At 46.0% G+C, this 16,813-nt stretch overlaps 6 protein-coding genes across 6 annotated transcripts; 3 read left to right on the top strand and 3 right to left on the bottom strand.

The window, feature by feature from the left end:
• Positions 1-212: 212 nt before the first annotated feature.
• N7495_005838 (uncharacterized protein) lies at positions 213-1,927 on the top strand (the record flags this gene model as incomplete). Its single annotated transcript, XM_057208489.1, has 3 exons — positions 213-642; positions 717-738; positions 799-1,927. The coding sequence occupies 3 exons, from the start codon at positions 213-215 to the stop codon at positions 1,925-1,927; spliced, it is 1,581 nt and encodes a 526-aa protein (XP_057062263.1).
• Positions 1,928-3,073: 1,146 nt separating this feature from the next.
• On the bottom strand, positions 3,074-6,654 carry N7495_005837 (PXA domain-containing protein; the record flags this gene model as incomplete). The annotated part of the gene is made up of 3 exons (XM_057208488.1): positions 3,074-3,938; positions 5,231-6,044; positions 6,147-6,654. 3 exons carry the CDS (start codon positions 6,652-6,654, stop codon positions 3,074-3,076), a joined length of 2,187 nt encoding a protein of 728 aa, XP_057062262.1.
• A 243-nt stretch (positions 6,655-6,897) lies between these two features.
• On the top strand, positions 6,898-8,287 carry N7495_005836 (uridine-cytidine N-ribohydrolase; the record flags this gene model as incomplete). Its single annotated transcript, XM_057208487.1, has 5 exons — positions 6,898-6,943; positions 6,990-7,015; positions 7,086-7,290; positions 7,354-7,670; positions 7,742-8,287. 5 exons carry the CDS (start codon positions 6,898-6,900, stop codon positions 8,285-8,287), a joined length of 1,140 nt encoding a protein of 379 aa, XP_057062261.1.
• Positions 8,288-9,985: 1,698 nt separating this feature from the next.
• On the bottom strand, positions 9,986-10,180 carry N7495_005835 (uncharacterized protein; the record flags this gene model as incomplete). Its single annotated transcript, XM_057208486.1, has 1 exon — positions 9,986-10,180. The coding sequence occupies one exon, from the start codon at positions 10,178-10,180 to the stop codon at positions 9,986-9,988; it is 195 nt and encodes a 64-aa protein (XP_057062260.1).
• A 615-nt stretch (positions 10,181-10,795) lies between these two features.
• On the bottom strand, positions 10,796-13,606 carry N7495_005834 (putative phosphoketolase; the record flags this gene model as incomplete). Its single annotated transcript, XM_057208485.1, has 8 exons — positions 10,796-10,833; positions 10,898-11,723; positions 11,776-12,396; positions 12,455-12,764; positions 12,814-12,966; positions 13,023-13,266; positions 13,309-13,383; positions 13,438-13,606. The coding sequence occupies 8 exons, from the start codon at positions 13,604-13,606 to the stop codon at positions 10,796-10,798; spliced, it is 2,436 nt and encodes an 811-aa protein (XP_057062259.1).
• Positions 13,607-13,935: 329 nt separating this feature from the next.
• N7495_005833 (uncharacterized protein) lies at positions 13,936-15,564 on the top strand (the record flags this gene model as incomplete). Its single annotated transcript, XM_057208484.1, has 5 exons — positions 13,936-14,312; positions 14,383-14,697; positions 14,762-14,824; positions 14,877-14,949; positions 15,010-15,564. 5 exons carry the CDS (start codon positions 13,936-13,938, stop codon positions 15,562-15,564), a joined length of 1,383 nt encoding a protein of 460 aa, XP_057062258.1.
• Between the last annotated feature and the right edge of the window lie 1,249 nt (positions 15,565-16,813).

Raw genomic sequence — 16,813 nt, 5'->3', positions numbered from 1 at the left:
GCTACTTTGCAACAACTCACAACTGAACTTTCTCTATACAGGTTCAATAGTGGTGGAACATGCATTATCCCTCATTGTCTCACTAGACTTTGCATTGTTACCATCCCGGGTTGTATTTCCTCGTCTAAGATCTCTCAAAAGAACCTGATAAAGGTACCCTCAACTTTCAATCTTGGAAGGTTCATCAAATCGACAACTGTTATTGTTGTTCTATGGAGGATCATACAATGGAGTCAGAATCTCATCATGCAGATAGCGATTTCGCACATTCGCCCTGGGTGGAACTTGGTGCTTTTGTGACGCCCCAAAACTCGCCTCCCATGCCCGAGTATAGTGGCTTCGACTATGGCCCGTCAATGATGGCTGTGGATGCTTCCTACGGCATATCGCTACCGCCACCCTATACCTCCATGCCACTCCCCATGCCCTCGCAAACTTGGCCAAGTATGCTCACTACTCATGCACCGTTTCCTGATGGACTTTCTGCTCCACCCATACCAACTTCGATCTCGCCTACCGCCCCGCCATCTCGCAGGCATTCCTCTGGATCTACACCTCGCAGGACTTTGACCGATGATGATCGTCGACAGATGTGTTTATACCATGAAGAACACAAAACAGCAAAGCAGACTGATATTGGAGGTATGATGACAGTATATTTTTTGTTCTACCAAAGTTTGCATGGGGTAAGCTGACCGAAGTTTATATACAAATAGCCCTATTTGGAGTAGAAAGAAGGTATTGAATATATCCATTTTCTGACATTCCAAGGTTGATTAAATCTGACTTGAATCGCAGCACGGTCTCCAAGGTCTTACGCCAGAAAGAAAAATATCTCAACCCGGATGATGGAAGTCGATCACCCATCAAAAGGACCAAGGGCCGAGTGCCCGATATTGAGAAAGCCCTATCAAATTGGGCGAGGAATTTCCTGCGCCATGGCTTCACATTGAGTGATGAGATGATCCAGGAGAAAGCAGCTTTCTTTGCTTCGACTTGTGGTCGAGAGGACAAGGAAAAGGTGCTCACTTCAGCTTGGCTGGAGAGATTCAAGAAAAAGAATAGTCTTCTCAGTGCACGGCCACGAAAGAGTTCTATCGACGTGCGAAGCGGGTCCAACAGCCCAACTATCAACACCGACTCTGCCATCCATTCCGCTGTTCAAAGCCCAATTGGACCATCTCCCTCCTCTCCCCATAATGGATTTGGCTCCCCATTCTCCCCAGTGCAAAGCCACGAAGGCATCAAGAGGGAGACTGGAGATGGCGTCCCCGAGCTGACGGGCGGCTACCAGCACAACGGCACAGCCATGCTGGATACCTCCTCAGTAATGACCAGTCCTACGTCAACTTTAGTCTCGGATAGCCCCTTCACCCCAACAAGCCAATCCCGCATCCCTTACTCAGGGGGCGGCTTCAACCGACCACGCAGCCAAACCTTCCCACTCGTGCCCATCGACCCAAGCCTACTGACGGCCGACGAATCCATGGACCAAAAGCCCAAGGTCGAGTCCCACTCCGTTGCCATTCTCGAGTCTCCACTAGAGCTAGACGATGAAGAGACCCAGGCCGCATTCAAGGGCTCAGACCCACACAATGTGATCAAGCGCAATCGCAGCAACCCCGAGATCAAGACCAGATCCATGCAGCCTCCACCGCCCGTCTCTAGGTCTACCACCGTTTCTCCCATCAGTGGTCCAGGTTCTCCGACTCAAGATGAAGCTAGACGAGCACTGGAGCTAGTCATGAACTACTTCCAGCATCAGCCAGCTGGACTTGCCGCACAGGAGTATGTCACTATCGGAAAGCTCATGGAACGCCTCGATCTAGCTAAAAGTCAATCGCTCTTCGGCGGTCTTTCGCGGATTGACGAGCACGAAGATGCTCCTCGTGTACGCAAAAAGCGGAGCATCCAAAACCTTGGATGATAACTCTTGTGCATTTTCATCATCCATTGTTCGCATCTACTCCTACACTCCCTTTCGCCCTCCCCCTTCCCCTCCACTCCTTAACGCTTTGCATTGTGATTCCCCTTTCTCGTCCTGATTCTTAATTTTGACTTTCTTTGAGTGGTTTTTTATTCTTCTAATCTATGCTTTTCCTTTTCCTTTTCCCTTTGCATCGTGTCTAGGTTTGACACCTGAAGATCCTGGTATAATCAAACAGAGAATAAGCTTACACACACAAGAGGACGACCTCGAACTTGTTTTGAATGGAATCTCGCATTGACGCTAGCAACAATACAGAGAGCAGACATCGCCGACCCCTACGCTTACCGTTGACATGGTATGAATGGCTACGGTATATATGGCTTGGAAATACCAAGATGTGCTTATAGGAAAACTTGAATGGCGTACTTTTATCCTTGATTTTTTTGATTTTTTCTTCATTTCCCTTTTAACTTGCCTTTCCCCTATTATTCCCCATCTCACTCTCTCTTTATTTCATCTGACTTTGTTACTACTTGCACTTCCAAGGTTTGCACTTCGTATCTGGCTTTTGATATTTACTTCCTCTTCCTCTCTATTCTTTCGACCACACTCCCTTGGTTACTACTGTTATTCTAGTTGTCTACATTTTCTAAACTGGGCCGCCCACGCGGAAAGAACATAATTTGGGATTTCATTCGGATATACGACGACGATCTCTGAGGTTGGCTATTGGATGTAATAATACCGTTTGCTTCCATTTCCCCATACTATCTTCCAAAGTTCCATATTTCTCCCTCTTTCTTTATTCTCTTTTCGTCTGGTGTCTTCGACATTGGACAGATTGGCTTATTGCCTAGATTATACCCCTTTCTTTAATGAGACAAACAATTTTGGAACATTCATCCAAGGATGCATTTGAAGCTGTTATTAAAAGTTGAATCATACACCCAGGACCTTTTCCAACGATAATACCACCATTAGGGCTGGATAACCTTTCCCCTTGGAATTTTTGACAGGCTAGATAGGTGTACCCTGGTTGAAAAAGATGTCATTAAAATGAAGTAAGTGTGTATAGGTGATAGAGAATAAAATACAAAGTCTATAACATGGGGATGCTTCCATAGCCCTGGAGATACCGAGGCATTATGCCTTAAGACCCGATGAAGTAACCCCACGATCCTCCATAAGCCCTGCAACACTGCGATTCGCCAATTCAGGAAGAACCCCGGCAAGAACAGTCTCAATAATAGCGTAAATGAGATGTTTGTTGCAGTACTCATCCGAAAGTAGATCCAGCAGATCAGTCTCAATAGCCTGCAAAAGGAACTCCTCGTCCGAGTCAACTACCTTGTCGTGTTCATCTGGGCGCTGCTCAGACCGCTCAGCAGGGATTCCATTTTTTTGTTCTGGGAGGGACGGCGCGGTCCGTATTGGAGAGGTAGATCGCACTTGATCGCCACATTCTCTGCCCTTTCCCGAACTAGCGATCGTGACCGGGGAGGACGAACTCCCCGTGCAGAAACTATCGGCACTCTGAAGCCCGAAAAAGGATCGTGCAACTTGGCGCGGAATCATAGCTAGGATGCCAGCTGCACATTCTCGCTTGATGGTAGCGATTTCAGATTCTGAAGGCGCGACCGTTTCAGATTCTGGTGTTGATGTCGAAGGCGGTGATGGTGTTAGATCACCTGAACCACTACCATTGCCGGCATATTTGCTGATCCCGGCATGAATGTAATCTGTTGCATCTCTGGTCAAAGGTACAGCTTCAGGGGCCCTGGCCCCTTCCTGAACAGGTGTCGTGGAAGGAGCTGGAGCGACGGCCTTCGCAGTAGGCGTCGGGGGCTGGGCAGACAGCTGCGGGGTCGAAGCCGAGAGTACTACATTCCCAGGCATTGGGGCTGCATTACCGGCATTAGTTGGAAAAAGAGCAATCCGCGATGCGAGCAGAAGGTTGGGCAACAAAGCGGGGGTCAGCACGTATTCATCGATCGTTTCTTGGAGAAATCTGTTAAGTTAGCCAAAGATCTTAGAAATGACGCAAGATAGAAAGAAAAAAAAACAGGAAAAAGAAAAAAAAAAGAAAAAAGGGCAGAAAAAGCAATATAGAGAAAAAAAAGGGCAAAGATCTCTTCCTCGACTGTGGAGACTCCAGACCGTTTAAGCCCGTAGTTTTCTTTAGTTTAGCTCGTTTTTTTGGTTTGGCAAAAGCTCTCCACTGCTTTAAATGGAACGTCCCGACATCAACTAGGGCGATTGCTAAGTGGGGATTGCTTTAAGGCGGAGCAAGATCGGCCTTAGTATGAGGGAGCTTGGGCCTTTGGATGTTTGGACAAGGGTGTCGTCCATCCGGAGTCAAGAACCACAAGAACCCTCGAGGCGAGGATAATATGAGAGAGGGAGAATAGAGAGAGAGACTGAACCCCCTCTTTTTTTCTCACTTCTCCTGTATCTTAGCTTCACTGCAGCGGGTAGGATCCCAGCATCCTAGTGGTTGTGCCTGGCGCACGAATGCAGGCCTGATGCGCGCCAACCTCGGTCGGAATGTAAATTGGAAATCTCACTACCTGGAATTTCGCTGATTGGATGCATTATAATGAAATCACTAGCCTCGCTGAAGGAAGTCTTTCTTCATGCAAATACCTAAAGTGGCATGGTCCTTCATCGCCGATGATCGGCATGGGACGATTTCTGCTCGTGCGCGATTCGCCCGGCCGAGAAGGATATAGCTTGAACGTAGGCATTGATATGGACCAGGATGATTTGTTTGTACTTTCCCTATGATTCCAGGAAGTGTAGTGAGCATCATCTGAAAGGGGTTCCAAGGTTGTCATGAGTTTTTTTTTTTAGCTCTCATGACAACGCCATATTTCACAAATAGAGTGAGCATGACGGAAAGGGCCGGTCCCGACCATGATGAGAGCAAGAGGGTGGATAAGGGAAAGAGACCCCTGCTCTCGAAATTGCATCTCGCTCGGACCGGGTGGAAGCAGCCAATCTTATTGCAGAATAGACCTGTCAGACGAACGGTAATGACGGTACAGTCTGTAAGGGCCACCGTACAGTGACCGTAATATCAACCACCACAAGATCAAGTGACCGGTGCATCATGCGAGTAAAACATCTCGTCCCACTTTGGACTCACACAAGTGATACTGTTACTGTAGATCGTAGTTCGGAGATCGTTCCTTTTCTCCACAGTCAAAGAGAATGGTTCAAGTGGGAAAGGTCCGAGCCCAGAGAAAGAATGTAATGCTCCGAAGATATAATAAAAAAAAAAAAGGTATAATATAGACTCACCTATCAAGTATGCTGTTCGTGTCACCCAGTCGACCTGGTCCTGCCACGATCAGGTGCTGGACGAGGGCTAGTGAACCGGAAAGCCACGGCATTCTCTGCGATGTACCCAGAAGCCGCGAAGCCATCGAAAAGACTTGATAATCAAGAACTGGGCGCTTAATGACGACGCCGTCGGACGAAGACCCATTACCCCCCTTCAATGGGGGCGTTGCAGCGGGAAATGAAATACCGTCACCGTGCGAGCATCCCTGTTCTGACCTCGATGCGACGCGGAACAGACCTGTCGCAATGAAACGCAAGGCAACGTAACCAAGATAGACACTTTGAAGAACGTTCCATATCCAGGCCGTTGCTGGTAATTGGACAGGTTGTGGGCTATTAGACTCGTCTTTGATCGGAAGCAAGCCGAATTTCTTTAGCTGGTTGGCAGGAACGTCTTCCGAAGACTCCTTGATATCGGCTTCTGTACGATGTCTCAATGTAATGAGCTTGGTGATGCTTTCATAGAGAAACCATCCTTCGCATATCTTGCCGCTAACTTGTTTCCCCAAAATCAAGTCCGCTATGACATCTGCGACCAATGTGCGCAGACTACTATTTTCTAAGTCCTCAGTTGGTAGCAGAATTGTCAAGATCCCGTTGGCAAGTAGTCGACGATAGACCTCTTCGTTTTCTCTCTGCATTGTTATCGTGTCGGGATCTATAGAATCTGGAACTGGCGACAACCCAGGATGGGGATTCAACTCATGATAGATTGCACGATACGACGTAGGTAGACCTGACATAGATGACTGCTTCTTGGCCAATCTGTAAGCTGGAAGAGATATGGCATTCTCGAGTCAGTATTGTGTTATCCTTCCTCTACCCATCTTGCGATGGCCCAAGAAACCAAGTATTCAAGACAGTCGGGTCTTACAAGCGATATGCGCTTCCACTAGCGCTGGAATTTCGTCAAATACCAATTGTGTAACGTCTATTTGGCGTATTCTTTGCTCTAAGGCACGGGTGCAGTGTGCTATCACTAGTAGAACTTCATTGACGAGGGCCTGGTCGGGGGTGATCTTGGAGTACCAAGAGTACACAAAATCTTTCATTATTATTGCAATTATGGCGTAAAGCTGAAGGTCGACGTCATTGGAGCTCGTGAGGGGAGGCAACGGACTTTCAGGAGGTTGTTGGGAGGATGAGCCATGATCGCTGGTTGGGGGACGAAGAACGCGTCGGATTAAGGCAAGGGTGGCCTTTTCACTCGCTGGATCGACTTGCTCTTCTCGAACATATGTCTTTTGTGATTTCAAGCGCGAGCTTGGCCGTACGAGTGGCGGTTGCATCGGCGCGGGGATCGCAGTCGACCTGGAGCTTGCAGTGGTCGATCCCGACTTGAGGGAAGCCGGTTGTAGACCGGGGCGGAGGACGTCAGTCATAGCATCGCAATAGAAGAAGATCTCTCTGGAATAGTTTGAAGATCGCACTGTTTAAGATTTTCAACCCCTTCTGGATGATCACAAGTTGCTGCTGTCGCGGTCACCGCAACAATGATGACTGTAGTTGCCTGAAAAGGAAGGTAGGGCTCAGGGCTGGAAGATAAGGGGCTTATCGCAATGCGGGGACAGAGTCAGCTTCATTGTTGACCCCTTCTGTTTCATCAAGCCTACCTAGTATTAAAGATGCTGCAATCTATTCCCACTCCACTCTGGCTGGATTGCGATCCTGGTATGTCTATCCGTTGATGAAACCAGCTCACTAAAGATACCGTTAGTATTGACCATCAGCTCAGGCCACGATGTAAGCTTATCTCAACTATGTTCTGAGGCCAAAGTCCGCGAAAAGACTAGACATTTAATATCATTTCCAGGATGCATTCGCAATCTTAATCGCTGCTCTTCACCCTTCTCTCAACCTCCTTGGTATCACAACCATTCATGGGAATGCCTCCTTGGCCAACACCACCGCCAATGCCGGGAGCATACTTGAAGCTATCGGCAGGCCGAAAATCCCCGTATACCCTGGAAGTGTGAAGCCATTCTCTCGGCCCGCTCTCCATGCACCGGATATTCACGGTATGATCTCATTCTAGTCCCCTCGAGAGTTACGTGTGAACCTATCCTTATCGCTCTTAATAGGTGAATCGGGTCTTGATGGCACCGATCTTCTCCCTAAAGCTTCCCAGTCACCGATTCTCGACCAGAATCCGATCCTAGCAATGCGAAACGCTCTTTTAGCTCAGCCAAAGGGTACTCCGTGGGTGATTGCAACTGGAACCATGACCAATATCGCTCTCTTGTTCGCCACATTCCCGGAGGTTGTTGACCATATTCAAGGACTGAGTATTATGGGAGGTGCCATTGGTGGTGGTTTCACAGATGCTCCCATGAGTAGACTTCCTGGAGAAAACTCTCGTGTTGGAAATATTACCCCTTGGGCAGAATTCAATATCTATGTCAGTATACGCTTGTTTATATCATTCCCTTCATCTAATCAGGAACGGCGCTTAACCATGTATCTGTATAGTGTGATCCCGAGGCTGCCGAATCAATCTTCAGCAACCCCATTCTTGCAGCTAAAACTACTATTATCGCTTTGGATCTCACCCACCAGGTCCTGGCCTCTCCAGATGTCCAGCAGCGCATTCTCCACGGATCCAGCGGCTCAAAGCCACCAACAGTTGTGCGGCAGATGTTACATGACTTGCTTCTGTTCTTTGCGGATACATATAAGACGGTATTTGGATTGATTGATGGCCCCCCATTGCATGATCCTCTCGCAGTGGCTGTCATTCTATCGACCCTGAACCCTGTGTTTTCCCAGCAGTTCCCTGAAAATGCCCTCAAATTTGACGACAAAGGCGGCGAGCGTTTCAACGTTAGCGTTGTCACTGATGGTGTCCATGGTGGAGATGCTTCCACTACCGGTCAATTAGGACGTACCATTGCTATTCAAGCTGATGGACCGGGAGTGGCCATTCCTAGAGGAGTCGACTTGGAGGCGTTCTGGAGCTTGATTATCCAGTGTGTGCAGTTGGCTGATGACTGCAATGATACTCGCTCAAGAGCTTAAGCAACTTTTTCGTGTATATAGACGGATCTACTACTTCGAAATCGCGACATGCTAATTTGGACTAGACATCTACAATTTATTTGCTTGGCACTTGCGCTCAGATATAGCTCCGAATTTCAGATATAGTCAATGATATTCTCAATACTTCTCACACAAATGATACCTAGCTATGAACAAACATCCATCGAAGACAAATATACAACAGTCAGAATTCGTATGTGGTCACCATTTAGATTTTCAAATCGCAAAATATAAAGATAGGAGTCTACCCATCAACGTAGTCCGAACAATTGCGCGACAGCCTCTACTTGGGCGAGATATTATCCAAAGAGAGCGTCAATTCATCTATACAGGTATAAAAATTGTGAACCTGGGAGTCTACCTAGGCAGCTGTATGTAGCAGATTTTCTTTCCTCGGTTGGCTTTCCTAAAACAGCTACCGCCGCTTTAATGAGGGCGCTCAGAGTCAAGCTCAGAGAGTAAATTTTAGTCTGGGTTCAGGATCAGTAAGTTGCTCAGTCTCGCCACGTGACAGGCCACTGAGGCCTAATGAACGCTCAGTCGTGATTAGCTGCTCCCTGCTTACTCAGGGTACTCAAGGATCAATCAGTGCCATCTATTTGTATTAAGCACTCAGTCCTTTCTTGCGTTATACTAAAGGGGACTAGTAGAAATAAGGGTACTGAATTTAGAACTATTTTTGATGGTTAGACATAGACCTGTGTATAGCGTGGGTACGGGTCAAAAATTTTACCCATAACTCATATGGGTTGGGTTGGGTATACTCAATGTCTAAAGAGCTTTTTGATATCATATTAGCCCTAGAAGAATGGCGAGAGCTGCTGTATATAATTAATGAGTTCACTATTCTAACCGACCATAAGAACCTAGTGTTACAGGGTGAACCCCTCGCAGCGCCATACGCGTATGGCTGTGGCACGTCGCCTTCTCCCCGCTTCCCTATATCAGACTCTTGCCTTGACCACTGTTTTCTAGTTCTTAGTTAATCCTTCTTGAATCACAACGGACCATAATGGCACCCAATTTCCTGTAGTATCGTCCCGTCATATTATGAATCTTTAGCCAGCTAATTCTTACGATCTCTATATCGCCATCTTCATTTATTCTACCTATGTTCTAGTTATATATAATCGCCGCCAGTATTTCTTTCACGACTTTGCCCTGGACCCTTTTAAAGTCTTCCGTTGCTGCCTTATTGATCCCTAGCAAGTGTACGTTGATATCATGGAAGATAATTCCCTATATAGGGAGATGAGCGAATGTAGTCTTACATAGACCTTTTATCCACTTTTCGCGGTGCACTTAATGGATTTCTACTTCCTTTATATTCCTTATGGTAAACCGGAGATCACCTGACCATAGTTGTCGCGAAGCAAGAATCATTACTTGTGCGAGAGCTAGTACTAGATCATATAGATTAGTGGCTGCCTTCGCCTACGCCTGCTAAGCACGTTTCGTGAACTCTATTAGCGTGAATCGTCGAAATATGCTAATTTGTGGACAGTAACCTAGGCAGATCACGATTTCCTGGTTATATACTACCTCTGATAGACGCGCTAGGGATAAGGTAGATCAATAGGATGATAGAAAATGATTTGGCGTCGGTGCTTTAGCGGCTATTTTTACGAAGGATTCTATGGTCTGCTTTAAGGGTTGCTCAATCACTGCTTTGATACCTTAAATCTTCTTGCGGAGTGCGCCTAGCTCTTCCTGCCAGTCATTCAAGGGTGTCGATAGGAAGTCCTTGGTAAGCTCTCTCACACTTTGAAGGAAGGTTGCTACCTTAGGACTAAACCGGTTCTGACTATTGCCGATGTCCTTTAGCAGGGTGTATGCTTCGTGATTGACTTTCTGTACGCGCTCACGATTCATTGGCTTTGTTGGAAGCGAATTTTTTGAGCGGCCGCAGAAGCAGTCCCAACTCCCTTGGACGCGTGCAACATCGACACAGAGGAGATATATATCACCAACTGGGATCAAAATGTAGCACAGTGAGTTAGATTATGTTGAGAGCTAGTCGTCCACTTTCCTGAGATATAACAAAAATTCGATTTGGCGCTAGAGTTGTTGTTCTTTCTAGTTAATTTACACCCACACCTTTTCGTCCCATTGCAATTCCCTCAATCTGATCATACTTGTTCCTACATTTGGAACAAGGGAATTCTGATTCTTACAGTCCAAGACATAATTAGAAGAGCCACAGTTTAACACGCAGAGATGTTAACTAGTATATGTTCGTCAACTAATTTCTATCAAACTTTGAATTAATATCCATATCAGGATCATTTCTGCTCAAGAAAGCAATGTGAGCTTTAAGCTAGAATGCCTTTTAAATCTCAAGAGCAAAGATCAAAGGTCAAAGCTTCGGTACCCAAAGATAATAGTATTTAAAAAGCGGAAAAGGACAAAAAGCTCCACCTTATAAACAAAGAAACAAGTAAAAGACCTCGTAATCAGGCCAACTGACAATTGAAAACTATAGTGAGTCTATTCAAACTTTGGTGTATCGTAGATATCATCGGGATCTGTGGTGGATCAACATTAGTATCAAACTTAGAACCAGAACCGTATATCAGGATGCCTTATCACCTTTGTGGTTTGTCAATATGTACTTCCTGATTTGGACAATTTGTTTTTCGATCTCAGAATTGAGCTCCTGTTGGCGAACTCGGACCTTCTCGTTTGACTTTGCTATCCCACGGAGAGCATTCTGAGCAACATGGAATCGCGATACACGGTTGGCAAGCATCATGTCAAAAGGAGTAGTAGTACTACCTTCCTCGATATATCCCGAGACAGAGATCCGGTCAAGATTCGGGCGTCCGAAAAGCAAGCCCTGCAGCTCAGTAGGATAGCCATGATAGTTGAAGTGGATAGGTTTGTCTGACGTGAAAAGCGTATCAAAGGCCTCTGTAGACAGAGCGTGTGGATGCAAATTCTCATTGTCGAGGATCATTAAATCAGTTACATTGACCACACAGACTCGCAACTCTGGTGCAAGCCTACGCAGAAATGCTGCTGCCGCAATTACTTCAAACATCAACTCGACACCGATACCAACCAGCACGACATCCGGCTTGATTCCGTCATCCGTACTGCAGAACTTCCAGATCGAGGCTCCAGCGCGACAATGGTTCTCAGCTTCCTCGGGGCTCAGGTAAACTGGTGTGGGCTGCTTTGAGCCTATCATTAAGTTGACATAGTTCTTCGAGCCTAAACAATGGCTAAGAGTGGTCAGGAATGTGTTCGCATCTGGTGGCAAGTACACCCGAGCTGCAGTTGGTTTTAACTTCAAAACGGAGCCGATGAACGATGGGTTTTGGTGGGAGAAACCATTGTGCTCTTGGCGTGTCCAGGTACTTGTTTCGATGTAGTTGATGCTGCTGACCCCAGAGTGCCATTTCGTTTCCATTGCCTAAAATGGCTTTAATAACAAATTACTGGTGGAGTGGGAAAACATAACTGACCATTTTGATGAGCTTGGAGTATTGCACCATCATTGTGTGGATGATACCAAGGAAGCTCTCATAGGATGGGAAAATTCCAATTCGGCCAGTTAAGGTATAACCTTGCATGAATCCCTGACACATGTGTTCACTGAGGACCTCAATGACACGGCCACCACGTGCATTGGCAAACTCGTCCCACTGGAAATTGCGGCTCGTTGAATCGAAAGCTGCATCAAGTTTATTACTTTCCAGTTCGTCTGGCGAGAATAGCCGCACGCTCTTTGGGTTTTTCACAAATGTCTGATTGATGAAATTGCCAATTGATTTCATGGCACTCTCGTGCGAGCCCTTCTGCAGACTGAAGGATTTCCAATCTGGCAAATTTGGAGCTACATAGCCATTGTAGCTCTCAATACGCTGACCGAGCTTCTTGGTGTCATCGTTGGGAATAACATACTTAATTTCATCAATGATATCACCGTTTGAAGTGAAGAGCTCTTGTGGCTTATAGCTCGAAAGCCACTTTTGCAGGAGGCCAAGTTCTTCTTGATCCGATTTGGCTTTTGGCAAAGGAACCTGGTGGGAATGGAAAGAGCCCTCTATAAACCGACCATGAAGCTCTTTTGGCCCAGACAAGCCCTTTCCAACGTTCCACTCAGCTTTGGTACTCGATAGGGGGAATAAGTGAGTCACATACCTTAGGGGTCCGCAAGATCAACATTGGCCATCTTGGCTTGAAGATCGGTGTACCCGAGCGAGCAGCCTTTTGAATCCTTTGAATCTCTTCCACAGCCCATACCATAGAGAAGTGCAGATCTGTATCTATATCATTTATGTCTTCTACGAATCGCACTTGGTAGCCGTATCCACTGAAGAGAGCCACAAGTTCCTTGTTGTCCATACATCCAAAGATAGTGCGTTCGCTGATCTTGAACCCATTCAAATGCAGGATTGGCAAGACTGCACCTGATTCATTGGGGTCAATGTACTTAATTGCATGCCAGGACCTATCCACAGTTAGCTTCATCCACATAAATGGCGTATCAAATGACACACGTAGCAGTAGGGCCGGTCTCGGCTTCTCCATCACCGACAATACAGGGCACAATCAGATCAGGCTTATCCATGATAGCACCAAAAGATACAGCGAGAGCATAGCCAAGCTCTCCGCCCTCATGGATAGCACCGGGGGTTTCGGCGTTGATATGGCTGTACTGGAGTTTCAGCAGAGAGACGACAAGGCGCAGGTAGGATATTTAACAGACCTAGGGAATCCAGATGGTGTACTGAAATTCGAAACTAGATTGTGAAGACCTTGGTTATTGCGCGAGTATTCGGGGTAAAACCTCTCCAACGAGCCCTCTAGCCACAATGCGGCTAGAATAGCCGGTGCACCGTGTCCTGGACCGACAATGTACAACATGTCTAGGTCCATTTCCCGGATGATATAGTTCAAATGAGAATAGACCAAAATGAGGCCTGGGCATGTTCCCCAGTGACCTGTGGCCCCTGTTAGAGAATTATCATATCTATGTGTTAGTGGCAACTCACCAAGTAATCGAGGTTTGATGTGATCAAATTCAAGGTCTTCTTTCAAGAGAATGTTTTTTTTAAGAAATATCATAGCTAAAAAGGGTCAATTGCCAAAGACTTTTATACATATCCATAGAGGACTCTCACCTGCGGCGATGTATGAAGCTGCTCGGCGGAATTTGAACAAGGAATCGCAGGCATTATCATCCAAATCTCTATTTGCATGTTCCAAAGTTACACTTAATTTGTTCAAATAATCGGGCAAATGTGAAGGTTGAGGTTTTGGGTTTGGCTCCGTTATGACTTCGCCAGGCATAGTAGTGGATAAAAATTTGGGATAAGAACTTGGCGTGGATGGTTGCGTGAGTCAAAGATGTTATCTGAGATGTAAAAGATCAGGTAGAACCAAGAATAATGAGGAGAAACTAAGGTAATTATTGCCACCAAGCAAGATTGAGATCATGCTAAGTAATGGTCACTTAACCGGCCTTTAGTTCAGATCCGCAGCGTCTAACGTCATTAGCACATCTTGACATCATTCGCGACAAGGAAAAAACCAGCCAGGAATCCGAGATCCAATTCTATTATCAATTACAATATACATGTTTGACCAAGGTTTTTCCAACTCAAAGGAAACAGCTCAAAATGCCCAGACCTATTCTTTCAGTCAACGCAGGCTCATCCTCGGTGAAAATCACTTTCTATACCTTCGAGAACCCACCAACTACCATTGCAGATGCGGAGATCTCTGGATTAACCGCGGCACCACCAATACTCAAGTATCGACAGGGCCATATAAACCACGAGGAAGAAGTCAAAGAGAAACTGCGCTCACCCCAAGATGCATTCAAATACCTCCTGAAGCGTTGTTTCGACGATCCAGAGCTCTCTGAAGTCACCAGCGCCGAAGATCTAGCCTACATTTGCCACCGAATAGTTCATGGAGGCGATTATCGTGAAGCTGTCGAGATCAATGACGATACGTACCACCAATTAAAATCATTCGAAGATCTTGCGCCGCTGTAAGTCAGCACAAACATCGGGCATTCAAATTCCATGTTCAAGCTCATACTAACTGTACCGCGCGAACAGGCATAATTTATCATCATTAGAAATAGTCCGCCACTGCAAGACTGAGCTCCCCAAAGTCAAGAGCATTACGTTTTTCGACTCCGCCTTCCACCACACAATCCCGGAACCCGTGTGCACATATGCGATCAATCAGGAAGTCGCCAAGGCTAATGGTTTGCGTAAATATGGATTCCATGGAATCAGTTACTCATTTATTATGCGATCTGTGGCGCAATTTCTAAACAACCCGATCGAAAAGACGAACCTCATTGTGATGCATTTGGGGAGTGGAGCTTCTATCTGTGCCATCCGAAACGGACAATCTATTGATACCTCGTAAGTCACCATTGTATCTAATTATATCCAGCTCTACATTCAACTAAACTTACTGACTCATTAGAATGGGACTCACGCCTTTGATGGGATTGCCCGGGGCTACTCGCAGTGGAGATATCGATCCTTCGTAAGTAAACACTATCTAAGTAAAGAGAGAACGGAAGCTAATCATAATGTAGATTGGTTTTCCACTACACAAATGAAGCAGGAAAACTGAGCCCAGCCAGCACAAAAGATATGCACATTAGCATGGTAAGTACTGTATAGTCAAGGTCAACTAATCAAACAGAACGATTGACTGTAATTGAATAGGCCGAAAACATTCTCAACAAACAATCAGGGTGGAAAGCGCTCACAGGAACGACCAACTTCGCCGAGATCGCAGTTGCCAATCCACCCACCAAGGCGCATAAACTTGCATTTGATATATTTGTGGACCGCATCGTTGGTTACATAGGTAATTACTATGTCAAGCTAAATGGTCAGATAGATGGTGTGGTATTTTCCGGTGGCGTTGGCGAGAAGAGCGCTTTGTTGCGGAAGACGCTTATCAATAAGTGCCAGTGTCTGGGCCTAGCTCTCGATGATACAGCTAACGACAAAGGACCTGGAGGGGAAACGGTCGCAGATATTTCCCTAGGCTCTAGTAAGGGGCCCAGGGTTTTGGTTTGTCAAACCAACGAGCAGGTATGTTGCCTAAGATCTTTAGAAACTGTCACCTTGACTATGGCCTTGGCTGTTCATGAGGCCGTAGGTTATGGTCATGGTCATGGATTGCTATTTTCGAAGACATCAATTATTGACATGGGACGGATTTTTAGTACGAAATGGCTTATCATTGCGCTTCTTTGCGGCTCTGAAACCTGACATCCCCCAAGAAGCATATCTTCGTCATAAACGGCTTCCATCATCTATTCCATAATCCTGGATTGCTTATGTATTAGCAAGTCGACAGATTATCTGCGAGTCACGATTTTCAACCCCGGCTCTAAGTCGTGTCTAAAGGATATCGAAATATGCAATTTCCAATTATTTGGAACGACCTGCCTGGTACACAAAAAATAAGTAACAAAAACCCTTGGCCTCTTGAGTATTTTCGAAATATTTGTTACAAACTTTTCCAATTTAGCTTCAGATAAATACTTTTACATCTGAATTGATGGATGGATAACCTCATTTACCCTGACCCCTCGCGAACGATATGCAGACTACTACTACTATATATCTCCCTCTATGTACATGTATTGTGGACCACTTCCTAAGCGAACTTAGAGCCTCGATGAGGCCTTCCGTGGCCTCTGTGCCGTCGTTATGTGTATGCTGCCCTCATGGCGCGTGGCTTTGAAACTGTTGCGATGTTTCAGCAAAGTCTAAGACAGTCTCTACTATCTTGGTCCGTGATGCACTATCAATATTACCCCTTCTTCTTCTGGTCTCCCCCAACATAGTTGATATACTGATGAACGCGTCGCCCACCTTTCTTCGGAGCTCTCTTCTCGATCCTCCTAATCTTAGGTAATCTAACAACATGTGATGAACATTTTCCCGTTCGCCATAAATGTATAGCTCATCATTTCGGAATCGAAACGCCTTGGCGTATGTTGATAACCAGCAGTGTCCGATTCGTAGTTACGTGAGTAGGTAAGCTTGGTTTCCAGGTAGAGAACCGTAGAGCTGTCGTACTTAGCCGGTAAAGTGTGGTCGATCTTCCGTAGATGGGCGCTGGTCCTTGAATCTTTCCATCTTTCTTCTATTGGATATGGATTCCTTTCATGATGTGTGCTCTCTCGCGTGATAGTAAAGAGTAAGAAGGGGGGTGTTTTTTCTTAGTATGGCTGCCTCCTTAGCCAGCAGGTCGGCTATGTTGTTTCTATGTATTTCGCAATGTCTAGGTATCCACTATAGTTATATCGATGTGCTATAGATCTTAGTGTTCTTGGCGGCTTATAGAATGGTACAGGTGATCTATTGTCCTGACTTATTCCCTTGGTTCTGGATTACTTATAGGGCCGACTTACTATCACTGAGGATGGTGGCAGATCTCGCCTGCTTATGGGATGCTCTTTAGTGTCGGAGAGCGACCTTGTTGATGATGTTGATGGCGTATAGGATCCTA

The sequence above is a fragment of the Penicillium taxi genome (genome assembly GCF_028828555.1).
Source record: "Penicillium taxi strain IBT 34144 chromosome Unknown utg000004l_segment0_segment0, whole genome shotgun sequence".
In the NCBI taxonomy this organism is placed as follows: domain Eukaryota; kingdom Fungi; phylum Ascomycota; class Eurotiomycetes; order Eurotiales; family Aspergillaceae; genus Penicillium; species Penicillium taxi.
This window is presented reverse-complemented; position numbering and strand designations above follow the sequence as displayed.